Source organism: Alosa sapidissima, chromosome 22 (genome assembly GCF_018492685.1).
Source record: "Alosa sapidissima isolate fAloSap1 chromosome 22, fAloSap1.pri, whole genome shotgun sequence".
NCBI classification, from domain to species: Eukaryota; Metazoa; Chordata; class Actinopteri; order Clupeiformes; family Clupeidae; genus Alosa; species Alosa sapidissima.
The window spans coordinates 15,489,462-15,502,102 of record NC_055978.1 but is presented as its reverse complement, the minus strand read 5'-3'; the positions used below and the strand labels follow the sequence as shown (position 1 = coordinate 15,502,102).

The following is a 12,641-nucleotide window of genomic DNA, read 5'->3' as shown; positions in this document are numbered from 1 at the left end:
ATGAATTTGAAAATGATACCAAAACTAGTTGCCCACAGAAACTTACCTCAAAAAGTGTCAAATTGTTGTGTATTGTGTCTTTGACTGGTAATTTGATTGTGATTATTGAACAGCCCCAGGCAGGGGGCTGGCATTTGTTGGCAGTCAAAGTGAGTGATTAGTAGAGTTGAGTTCATGTTTTGAACGGCACCCTCGTGCATTTGTCCATCTGCAGTGGACGTCTGGGCTAAGCCCACATGCAAGGCACCATTATACCACATGTAGCTGAGTTTGCAACTTATCTCCCATTTTGTGGAATTAGATTGTTTTTATTTGATTATTTCTGGCGTACCAGCCGTTGCCATGAGAACGCTTTGTGTCGTTGCCGTGCCCACGTGGGCGGGCGCTGATCTGAGATTATGGGGTTTTGATCCGACCCTGTTCGCACCGCCGCTGCCACATGGCCTGGCACTCACTTTGACACCCACAACCTCCACCCTAAGCTTTCACTAAACTTCTGGCCCTGCCCACCCACCATTACGTCATCTGCCACCAAAAAAGATGATGCTCATGGGAAGATGCCTGTGTTTGTAAACAAGGTCAGCGGCTCTTGCTTGGGAAGTTTAGCCAGGCTAAATCATCAGTAACCTGATAAAAGCGTCTGCTAAATATCAGTCAGTCAATGATTCATTCATAATTAAATAGTTCATAATGTTGTAATAACGCATTGAGTCGATTACATCCAGATTCTGATATATTTAACAGCCATGTGAATTTATAGTGGTGATTTTTTTATCCATTAGCTGGTCAGTAGCATTGTAAACAAAACTGGGCCTTTTCCCCTTTAATGAAGAGAATTTTAAATGAACGCTCTGGGGCTTTAAAGGAGAAATGAAGTTGGTTTGTATTGGCCCACAGACCCACTGGCACTCTCTGCTCTCTGCATTAATTTAACAACTCCATTACCCCACCAACATGAAACCTTACCCTGCCTTGTGGAGAGAGAGAGAGAGAGAAAGGGAGAGAGAGAGAGAGAGAGAGAGAGAATGTTGTCCAGTGACAGGTACATGATTAACCCTCTGGCTCTGTGAGGGGTTTATACAGCAAAATCTAATTAGCGATCATAATTTTGACAAAGTGCTTCTCGTACCCATGGTCTTGGCTGAAACCTTGTAGCAAGGTCTTTAATTGCCCTTTGTGGAAGCACACAGAGCTCTGGAGCAACACGCTGTACAGTTGCCTTATATTACCTCCACCACAGACCAAATCATACCATTCAAAGGGTATGTGCTTTCCAGAAAAAGTGTCTGGAGAAAATAAAAGGTTGCACAGCCCAGTGTTTCCAGTGCCCAGTAAAAATAAGATGTGAGAATAACAGCAACATATACAGCTGACCTACTTTTATTTAGTACTTGGCACTTAATAATTAATTTGCCAAATGTGCTTCAGATAAGTACAAGCTGTTGCAAGATGTATTGAGAGGCATAGTGGGTAATGTGAAGTAAATTAAAAAAAAAAAACGTAATTATTCTGTGTGATTAAATTCGAAGAATACCTGGGAGCACTGGAGGGTTGGCTAGAGAGCTAGTCAACCTCATGCTAAAGGAGTCTGAGTCCTAGTGATGCTGAATAGTGGGCCTTTGAGGAGGACCTTTCGTGATATGAATAGCAGACAATGCAACTTCTAGATTTTAGTTGAGAATTAATTCTGGAATGAAAAAACGTACTTCCTCAAACGGTCAGTGAAGTTAAGGCCTGGACCTGTTGCACTGAAGTGAATTTGTGGACACCTATTTGTATGTCTATCATTACAAATATCTATCTTTCTTTGTGCGTGCCTGTACACACAAACACACACACACACACACACACACACACACACACACACACACACACAAACATTAGCAAACCTTGATGCTTTTCGCCTACCAGCCCTTGTTTTGTCATTAATTAAAAAAAAAAAATTGAGTTATATTTGATCATTCAAGTGAGCAGGCAGAATTTGTCCTGGGGGTTAACGTGGCCTTCGCCTCTCTGTCGCCTGTCCGATTCGGCTGGTAAACGGCCATGCTGGTCCTCTCCGCTGGAGTGAGCTAAGCTAATTAGCGCTAATGAGGGGCAAACGGGCGCCGGGGTCTCCAGCGGAGCTGCCCTCTCAGTGCACCACGGGGCCCCCTGCACACAGTCCTGACCACAGGCCCCTAGCCATCACCACCCCCCCCCCACTCTCATCCACCACCCACCTCCATGTTTCATCACTCTTGCCCACTGGTGGTTAAAATGGCTCAATCAACAGAAGGTCACTGTGTGTCAGTGTCCATGGGGCCAAGTGCTACAGGGAGAGATGGATCACTTATTTATTCTCAATGAGACAAAATCTGAAAAATATGAGTGTATATGTATATTTATGTATTTTACATAAATGGCCTTATTGGCCTCTGTACAGGAGAGAAAATATTTGAATTTTGTAGTGACCAGTAGTTTAATGTGTGATTTGGGCATTTTTACATGCATTAATTCAGTTAAATCTCTACACAGAGGATTTTGCATGCACTTCTTTGAGAGCCTTTGTTTTGAGGGACAGAATTTTGATGATTACTTTATTTTAATTCATACATTTTACACTTTGCACATTTAGTATTTAATCTTGACATCAATGACAAGTACAGTACAGTATGTGTATGTGTGATATAGTCTGACATCAAGATAGATATACCAGGCTCTGTTACAGGCAGACAGTATGTTTAAACCCTACTGCTACAGCGGACTGTAAGTGAACAGAGAGAGCTAGAGATTGGGAGCTGTTGCTATGAAGCAGCGTGAGAGAAAATCAAAAAAGCGTGAGAGCGCGTGCGAGAGATAGATGCCATTATACTGGAGGGAACCCAAGCGATGATGACAGCGATGTCATCATTGCCACGGCAACAGGATTAGGTTGCAGATGCTCCACTCTATGCCCGTCTCTGTCTTTCTCTCTCTCTCTCTGACAGGCAGGAGGGGTTGATTCTTCTCACATAAATTACTGCCACTTTTCCCTAGAGGTGTGCTTTTCACATGTATATATTTGTGAGTGTGTGTGTGTGTGTGTGTGTGTGTGTGTTTGAGAGAGAGAGAGAGTGTGTGTGTTTGTGTGTGCATCTCTATTTACCCAAACAAACAAGTGAAGAGCAATTTTGAGTTCACCAAGGGCACTGTGTACAGTACATTGATTCAGTAGATCACCTCACGATGTGGCCAAACATCAAGATATTTTTGGTCAAACACCAGACGCTATCAGATATTGCTCAGACAGTTTTGTTTTCCCACGGGGAGCCCTTTCATAGCAGCCTTGAGTGGACATCACGGCATACATCATGGTCAGAATAACCCCTGTTGAGGTTGACTGGGCACTGGCAGAGTAAGCAAACACAAGCAGCTCGACACAGGGACAAGGTCCAGATTCCCTGATGCAGGACAACCCTCACAGGTCTCCATTAGATTTAGAACACCATGTGCTGAGCCAGCTCTTCTCCTCATGCTCTCTCTCTCTCTCTCTCTCTCTCTCTCTCTCTCTCTCTCTCTCTCTCTCTCTCTTTCCTCTCTCTCTTTATCTCTCTCTTCTTTTTTTTCTTTAGTAGGGCACTTAGCACACTTGCTAATACAGTGCCAGTGAAAGACAGGTCATTGGAGTGTATAGCCTCTGTTTGCTGTCATAACTAAAGTTCTCTTCCCTCATTGTCTGAGCCCACACTGAGTTCTATCCATCTTACACTGTAAGGAAACATCGATATGTTTATAATTTCAGGTCAAATTAAGGCTTTTTTCAAGTGTCGATGATGCAATGTGAAAGCAAGCAGAGATAAAAAGCATTCTTTTCCCCGTAATAAACCCCCATCTTTTTCTTGAGTTTGCCTCATCTCCCACTGGTCTGTGTCAGGAGGAATGTGTGTTTGCAGTGCCCCACCATCCATCATGGTGTCCTGGGTACTGCACAGACGTGCAGACGCTCCCTCTTATGATCTCCCCTTCTGCCGAATTCAGCCACATTTGCAATTGTAACTCCCAAGGAGCAGAGCCGCTCCAGCGGCGTCTGCATCCTTAAGCCACCTGTGTTAGAATTCGGCTCAAACCAAAATCCAGCAGAAAAGCCGGCTTTCCAGGAAAAGGCATCCGACGACAGCCCCCCGACTCGTCTGTCGCCCTCCTCGTTAAGCACTTCAAAGAGCCTGGGATGAGGGGGTTGCCGTCGTGACACTGATGTGACCTGCTCCAGGCCTGCTCAAAGTTTAACAAAAAATAGCTATCAATTTGGCCTCGGCTGGTATGCCTGATGGGAGTGTGACGTCTCTGGTGTGTTGTATTGACAGACTCCACAGGCGGAGTAATGGAAAGGCCTTTGGGGGGGAGACGGGGGGGGGGGGGGGTCATTTTCCCTGCCTACCTATGCCTATACTTCCTCTTCCACTTTGATGATGATGTCAACGAACAGCCTTACTGGTAGTCTTTACTGACCATGTGCATGACCTTGGAAGCAAATCTGTGTGAAAATCTGCCTGATTACTGCGTTTGGTTTGTACTGCCCTGTGATATTTTATCATAGGCAAGGCATGTTTGTTTATATAGCGCATTTGATACACATTGATTCAATGTGCATGCACGTGCATGTGCCTGTGCATGTGTGTGAGTGCCCTGTACGTGTACGTGTTGTGTACGTGTACATGTGAGTGTGAGTGTGTGTGTGTGTGCGTGTGTGTGTGTGTGTGTGTGTGTGTGTGTGTGTGTGTGTGTGTGTGTGTGTGTGTGTGTGTGTGTGTGTGTGTGTGTGTGTGTTTGTTGTTTACTATATATGTGTGTGTAGTCAGTCAGATGTTAATAGGACTGCTAGGACCTGAGCTGGCCTGGGCCCCAAAACGTGCCATGATTATCAACATGGAGGTCATGAAGGGGGAAAACAGAGAAAAATCTCAGAACCTGTAGAATTCTTAACTCACCACCTGGCCAATGAGAATGGCACATCCTCATCGGCCTATCCGCCCTATGACAACTGAACCGGCCAATGGAAGCAGACGGGAGGCACTTAGTGTTACACTGCCAGGGTCATCTCTTAATCTCACCCACTACAAGTATCCGTGTGTGTAGGCACAGCGTCGGATCTGTCCCAGGGATAAGAGAGGGCCTACAGACAGGTGGTGAGCTGCGGACTCCTGTCCAGATTGGTTGGTGTTAGCAGACAGATGAGGTCATGCTAAGACATGGACATTACACAGATGCTGTAATCCTCCTGGTGAGTGTGTTGTGTGTGTGTGGTGGGCATGTGTGTGTGTGTGTGTGTGTGTGTGTGTGTGTGTGTGTGTGTGTGTGTGTGTGTGTGTTATGTGTGTGTGTGTGTGTGTGTGTGTTGTGTGTGTATGTGTGTGTATGTGGCCTTTAACCCCATTTCCCTCTATGCTTCCCCCCCCTTCAGTTCAAGCAGGCAATATAGCACACATTAGAATTTATACTCACATTCTTACTTTCACTTTTTTCTGTCGTCTCTCTCTATTTCACACACACACACACACACACACACACCTACACACACACACACACACACACACACACACACACATTACACATGCTTAATCTCTTTTTCCAATGCAGTCATGTAATTTTGCAGATCATGCTGGGGATTTTTCAAGTCGTGTGGTGCCATGGTATAAATAATATTCTCATCATGTAGGTCTTAACATGGTCTAAAGCTATTTAAATCATCCTATCTCTAAAGTTATCCACTTATTACGAATGACGTCTTACAAGTTTATCTGTCATCTTTAGTCCTATCAGCCTGTCAAAACGTTACACCTTTTTTTTACAGCTATTTCAGTTTTACTCAATATTCCTTGAAGTGTTTAATTTATTTATTTTTTTCTCTCGTCTTCCTGTCCTCATTTGGGTGCTTGTTATCGTTTTTGAAGATTCACTGCGCCGCATGCACTCATTGAGTATGCAGTCGTGCTCTCGATCTGTCACAGAAGAGTAGTCCGAAGAGCACAGCAACGAGTGGTCCGAAGTGTCCTACTTTCTCATTGATGTAGTACAGAGTACTGGATGTCTCGGACCGACTTTTGCAAAGTTTTCTTTCTGTTTTTTTTCCTGCCGCATTTCCATTGTATCATTTTGTTCTTTTTTGTGTTTTGCATATGTATTTTGTATAAAAGTATGTTTTGAGATACACACAACATTGTTTAGTGTGTGTGTGTGTGTGTGTGTGTGTGTGTGTGTGTGTGTGTGTTTGTGTGTATGTTTGTCTTTGGCTTGAGGAATGACAGCTGTCGACATAGATGCGTTTGTATACACACATACAAAAACACACACACTCACACCCTGGGCTGTGTTATGAGGCATTAACCAGCTGATCTTGCCTGTTCCATGTAGCCCCTGTCTCTGTATTTCCATGGTAACCCTGTTGCCCTGGTGAAACGGAGTCCCAAGTCGATGCAATCAGACGTGCGTGTCGTGGAGGGCAGGGATGGGTCCGCCATGAATGAGACAGACCCAGGGAGCTGTACATCACCAGGGAGATAAAGAGAGAGAAAGAGGGAGAGAGAAAGGGGTAGAAAGAAATAAACTGTAGAGCATGTTCTTCACCTTTGTTCTGTTTGAATCTGTGGTGGTTTTTATATTTGTATCCTCTGAGTGAATCAGTGAACCAAGTTCTTTCATTATCAGTCCCATAGCCATCTTTTCCTTTCTGTCTTTTGCACCTTTCTCTCTCTCTCTCTCTCTCTCTCTCTCTCTCTCTTTCACTCCATTTCTCAGTCTCTGAAAGGGCTGTGATTCTCACCCCAGCTCTAGGTAAAAGGAGCTAAAAAAGGAAGCTTGCCGTATTTGTGAAGAACACTGATTTGATTTAACTGTGACCTCTCATCTTTCCCTCTTTCTCTCATTATTTACCTTCTCTTCTCTTCTCTTCTCATCTCATCTCATCTCATCTCATCTCATCTCATCTCATCTCATCTCATCTCATCTCATCTCATCTCTTCTCTTCTCTTCTCTTCTCTTCTCTTCTCTTCTCTTCTCTTCTCTTCTCTTCTCTTCTCTTCTCTGCTCTTCTCTGCTCTGCTGTGCTCTGCCCCACTAGTGTTCTTATGTGCCCAAGTGTGAGAGGGACAACCAGAAGATGAAAGACGACGTGTTGAAGCTGCAGAACTACTGGATAGAGGAGGGAAGCAACCAGTCATTCACCTGCTTCTTCAACCCACAGAGGCGGTGAGTCCCGACACACACACACACTCACATGCAACCCCACCCCACCCCACCCCCACACAATACACACATACAGAGTGCAACTCTGCAACTCTCAAGGAAATGACTCAATTCTGCATGCACACACACACACACACACACACACACAGTGTGTGTGTGTGTGTGTGTGTGTGTGTGCATGCAGAATGAGGGTATAAGGGTAGTTTCATGGTAGTTTCAAGTAATAAGTTAGTATAAGTCATGGTTACAACACAACACACAACACAGACCAAAGCAACCAAGAAATAACATAATAGTTGCAAATGTATTTCTAAAGAAAACTCCACCATTGGTTGTGGTAATAAGTCAGTAAAAAATGGTAATATCTGGTAGTTTCGCATAGTATTATTTTGTTGTAAAAACTTTATTATGGGTGCTAAAATAAAGGCCCTATGAGTGCTCACACTCACGTAAACAAAAAGCAATAGAATAAATAGTTAATAACGCTGTAAACAAATCTGAGGCATACATAATAGTAAAGTATTACCAATAAATCTCCTTTTATTTATTTGTTTGTTTATTTGTTGTTTGTTTGTTTGTTTATCCTTCATACACACATGACAACTCAAACTAACCCATCAATCGTGCAAACACTCACTGCCTGACAACAAAGAGACCATAAACTCCATTATCTTCCCACAGCTGATGGTACAGGGCTTGTTGTGGCAAAACTACTTTTGTACCAGTAGAAAAAGCGCTCAACAGAGTCTATTTTCAGAGGAGGGCTGGGAATTGGACAAGCTGTGAAAAACTAACTGTTGGTGGCAGCGCTACATGACGTTTCCGTGGAGACTAAACGCCCCACAAGCACAAAGCTAATATTTTCCACCTCCAGCTTGTCTGACTGCATTAAAACTTCTATTTCTTTTCTTTTCATTCTATTTTATTTTTTAAAATTTGATTTAAAATGATTCTATTATTGTTTCACCAAACTCGGCATGTGTCCTCTTAGTGTGTTTAGATTCCCGTTGATCCATTATGCTTTAAATAGCCAATTAGCTGTATCAACCCCAGGCTGCACCTGTGCCTCTCCTCTAATGCCCCAGCTCCACTGGGGTCACGCCCGGCCTGATGGGACAAAATTGCAGCCCGCCTGTCTGATAGCAGTCATCAACACCCCGACAGGGTAGTGGTGCCCACAAGCTCCAGTTTGAGCAAACACCCTTTCTCTGGAGCACCCATTTTCTAGGGCCCTAGTGTGTGGAATAACTTATGGAATAATTACAAGTGTGTGTATGTATGTGTATGTGTGTGTAGATGTGCGTGCGTGTGTACTGTACTGTATGTGTGACCTGCCTGGCAATGTTTTTTATTGACGTTTCTGGACATTTCTCATGCACCAGGTATGAATTAGCTTTGTGCCTTTTGTAGAGCCCGACACAGTAAATCGGTGTGCTGATATTATCGGCCGATATTAGCTATTTGCTGATCTATCGATATCGGCGTTTAAAACGGCTAATAATTATTTTAAGTAGGCCTAAAGAAAAGCCAAATAATGATCTTTCATCTAAATTTCCAGTATTGTAACTGTCCAGCTTAACATTATGTCCAACAGTAAAATAATGTTAGCATTGGTTGAATGATGGAGGCTAACTTAATTGTTGGTGTATTTGTGAAACATAAACACAGTTTTACCTTGTTTTAACTTAACAACAGCACTACAATTTTCTGTTTTGACTGTGATTCCACACATTTTCTGACCTACTAAGGTAGTTAGCCACAACGATAGCATTAGCCAATGGCATTGTTTGTATATGATGACCATTCGTCCGAATTTCAAACCCTCTGTCCAGACCCAAGTAGTGTCCTCCTTTGTGGGCATTTGTCCTCCTTTTTGACAAGTGCTCCACAGCGATGATACAAGTGCTCCACAGCAAATGAGGCTTATAAGTAGCGCTGATAAAAAAGCAACACGTTCTCTGTGGTCGCACATAAGGGGCTTACAGATAGGAAGCGGCATGCACTGCACTTGCTGCTTGATTTTGCCTTCATTGTGACAGGATAGTGAAGAGAGACAGGAAGTGAGTGAGAGAGAGATGGGGTGGGATCGGGAAATGACCTGGGTCGGACTTGAACTCATATCCCTGTGGGCACTTGGACCCGTATATGATATGGGCGCTGTAGCTAGTTGCGTCACAGCGCCCCCAAAAAAGTATCATAAAGCACAAAATAAATTCCTTGAAAGTTATCGTGTCAATGGTGTTTATCACAGATAAAAACAAAGACCTGACACTATTATTCATAATAATTATTTTATTGTATAAAAGCCTTTCATTAGGATACCATAGTAAGGTCTATTATGTCCCAACTTGATCAGAACTTTTCAATATGCTAAATATTAGAACACATTTTTACATTGTGTTTGTTAAAAATGAATATCGGCTGATTTATCGTTTATCAGTTTTTGAAATCCTCAAAATCACCACCAGACTATATATAATTATATACTGCATGTAATGCTTCAAGGCGTCTCCACTCCCCACACACGGATTTTGCTTTTGCATGTCTGCAGTTTCCTACTCCTCTCCGTCTTTGGTTGTGTCAAACAGAAGCACAAGCTGTTGTGGAGGATGAAGAGCCATTTTTTGGATGCCCCAAAAAACATGGTGACGCCATCCCAGCCACTACTTTGCCAGATTTTTATCGTTTCAGATTATGCTTGTTTACATTTTTGTTCCATTATTACATCACAATCCCCAAAACAAACTTAAAACCCCGATTATTAAGTCATCTATTCCAATGTGCTTTGGTCTGAGGCCAGACGAAGTGCAGAATCGGAGAAAGAAGAAGTGAAGTGGAGAGGAGCGAAGCGTGTTGTTTATTTATTAATATGCGTACTCAGGGCTTTGGCAGAGGTACTGGGGCCTGCCAGTGGGATGGGCACGGGATAGAGGTGTCCTACTTTACCCTCCCTCCCCACTCCCCCTAGCACGGCCGGCCCAGTCGGTGCTTGAGCTCTCCTCTGGCAGGCAGGCTGGGTCTCAGCGGGGCCATGGCTCAGCTGTCTCTCCACCGCTCTCAGGGTTCTGCCTCTCTCTCTCTCTCTCTCTCTCTCTCTCTCTCTCTTTCTCTCTCTCTGCTCAGTAAGTAAAGACAGTCACATGCTGCAGGCACTCTCACGGAGAGAAACGGAGAGAGAAAAAAAGAGAAAGAGAGATACAACACTTCCTGAGGAGCATCCACAGATTGGCTTTTCATCTTCACACAGCTCTGATCAGAACATGAAAGTATGTGGTCTCCAGGAAAGGTCGCATGGCGATCCTCTATTAGAATTATTTTAGTATTGGCAAACAGTATTGGCAATCAGATGTGAAATGTGCACAGAATAGGCTCGGTGCAGTGCACATGCTATAAAGATCCAAAACCTTATAAGCTACCAGAAAGTTCCAAACAGATTGACTAGGAAGGCCTAGAATCCTTTATCCCTCTCCGATAATCAATGGAACAAGCAGATCGGTTCCATTCATCACACACTGTCAGATACAGTGGAGGAATATTAAACGAGCGACTCGAGGTGTCTTCCAGAACACTTCTAGATATTATGTGATTCTTTCAGTGGTTGTGTTTTTTCTGTTTCTTTGAAATTAAATCATTTCATCTGATGCACTGCCTGTGGTATTGTGTAAGCCCAGCCCTTCTGTCCCCAGAACTTAGTTTGTCAGAGCTGGGAGCTCTTCCTCTAAGCAGTCACAAACTTTTATGAGATTTCACTGATACTTTTCAAACAGAAGTTTCCTTAGCCTGAATGTGTGCAAAAACTAGATTATATCCTGTCAGCTGAATCTGTCCTTTGGCTGTTCTGTACAGTCTGTGTGTGTGTGTGTGTGTGTGTGTGTGTGTGTGTGTGTGTGTGTGTGTGAGTGTCTTGGTTAGTGTCTCTTTTTATGTGTTTGTGTGTGTACTAATTAACTTAAGAAAAAGATAATTTCATGGTGAAATATTTCATTCCGACCTTCCTTCTCGATACATGCATGAATGCACCACACGCCCTAATTTGATCAGATTCTAGCATCCTACAATCTGTCCCTTTCCCCCTTCTTGCATCAGTGGCGTGCGAAGTAACTCTCAGCCAGTTGTCACTCAGACATAGCCGTTGCCTCATGTCTTCGTCTCACTGCTGACATTAAGTTAAGCGGTACAGACACATCCCTACTGGGGCTCCCAGAATATGTCTCGAACTTTCGATTTCCTGTTGGAATTGATGGACAGATAACCCTCGTTTCCAGCAAGCATAATGTGATTTCGGCTTGAACCATTGATTGTAGCTCAGACTCCGTGTCCAGCTTTAATAATATGTTAATGAACAAAATAGGTTAGAAATAGGCCTCTCCCTGAGTCTGTCGGAGTTTCGCATGAACGGAGAAGAGAAGATCAGCAGTGGCATTCTAGGTAGAATTGTATGCTTTCTCAAATCAACATCAGGAAGCAGGAGGCTCCCCTGCTGCGTGTGATTATTTGATTCTTGGGGGGGCCGATGCCTTTTCTGGCTTTTAATCAAGACTACCACTGGCTCCCTCCAGAGTCGCTACTCCAGGTGATAGAGTAGATGTGCTCCTCACTACCCCTACAGCAGACCAAGTAACATACGGGCTCATTTGAGACTGCAATATAGTTCCACCTTGTGACTTTCATTCATTTACCTCCCCATAATAATTCTCAGGAATTTCTTTGGGCCGGTTTTGGTTGTATGCAATCCGGGTGAACCCGGACAAACCTGTTTCCATCTTTCTTAATCCAGTAGCTTTCGGTGATAAAGGGTTTTCGGTGATAGGGAAATGGGCGTCAATGGAATCCCTTTTCCAGACTGACCTGCAGAGCAAATTCAAATGTGCTAAGAGGTTCGTCTGGGTTCACCCAGGCTAGATTGCACCCTACGCTGTAAATCTGTATTGTTTGCTTTCTTTTTGTTTCCATTACTCATATATCTCATATTTCTTTCTAAAATCATATTAAGATCCAAAAGTGAGTGTTTTAGTCTTGTTTCCACTAGCTCAACTATAAAACCATGAAACCATGAGACTCCCAACCTCTCTCAGCATCTGCCTGCTCTCTGTCTCCCCCTGCAGGCCGGACGATGTGCTGTGGCAGCGCACTCACGACGCCAGCGTGCTGCTACACTGCGTGCTATGGCCCATGGTGAGCCTGCTGGTGGGCACGCTCATTGTGCTGCTGACCGTCTGTGCCCGCAGCCTGGCCGTGCGCGCCGAGGCCATCCAGAAGAGGAAGTACTCCTAACAGTCCCTTCGGCGCGGGCTGGTTCGGACGTCTACCCGTTTTTACCCCAGGGATGCGCCAACGAGGAGGCAGCAGCAGCGCTGATGTATACATTTTCCCGTCTGCCACAGATGCGAGGCATGCTGGGAGGACCGGGAAATGGCCTCCCTTGTGGGGCAGACATT

General features: G+C 44.1%; 1 protein-coding gene across 1 annotated transcript in view; it reads left to right on the top strand.

Annotated features, from left to right (window-relative positions):
• LOC121697140 (calcium-activated potassium channel subunit beta-4-like) overlaps positions 1-12,641 on the top strand; it is a 28,899-nt gene that overhangs the window by 13,947 nt on the left and 2,311 nt on the right. Inside the window, exons 2-3 of the mRNA XM_042078470.1 lie at positions 7,079-7,206; positions 12,309-12,641. The exon at positions 12,309-12,641 is cut by the window's right edge and continues 2,311 nt beyond it. Of these exons, the coding sequence (XP_041934404.1) occupies positions 7,079-7,206; positions 12,309-12,477 (297 nt within the window). The 3' untranslated portion in view covers positions 12,478-12,641. The remainder of the gene's footprint in view (positions 1-7,078; positions 7,207-12,308) is intronic.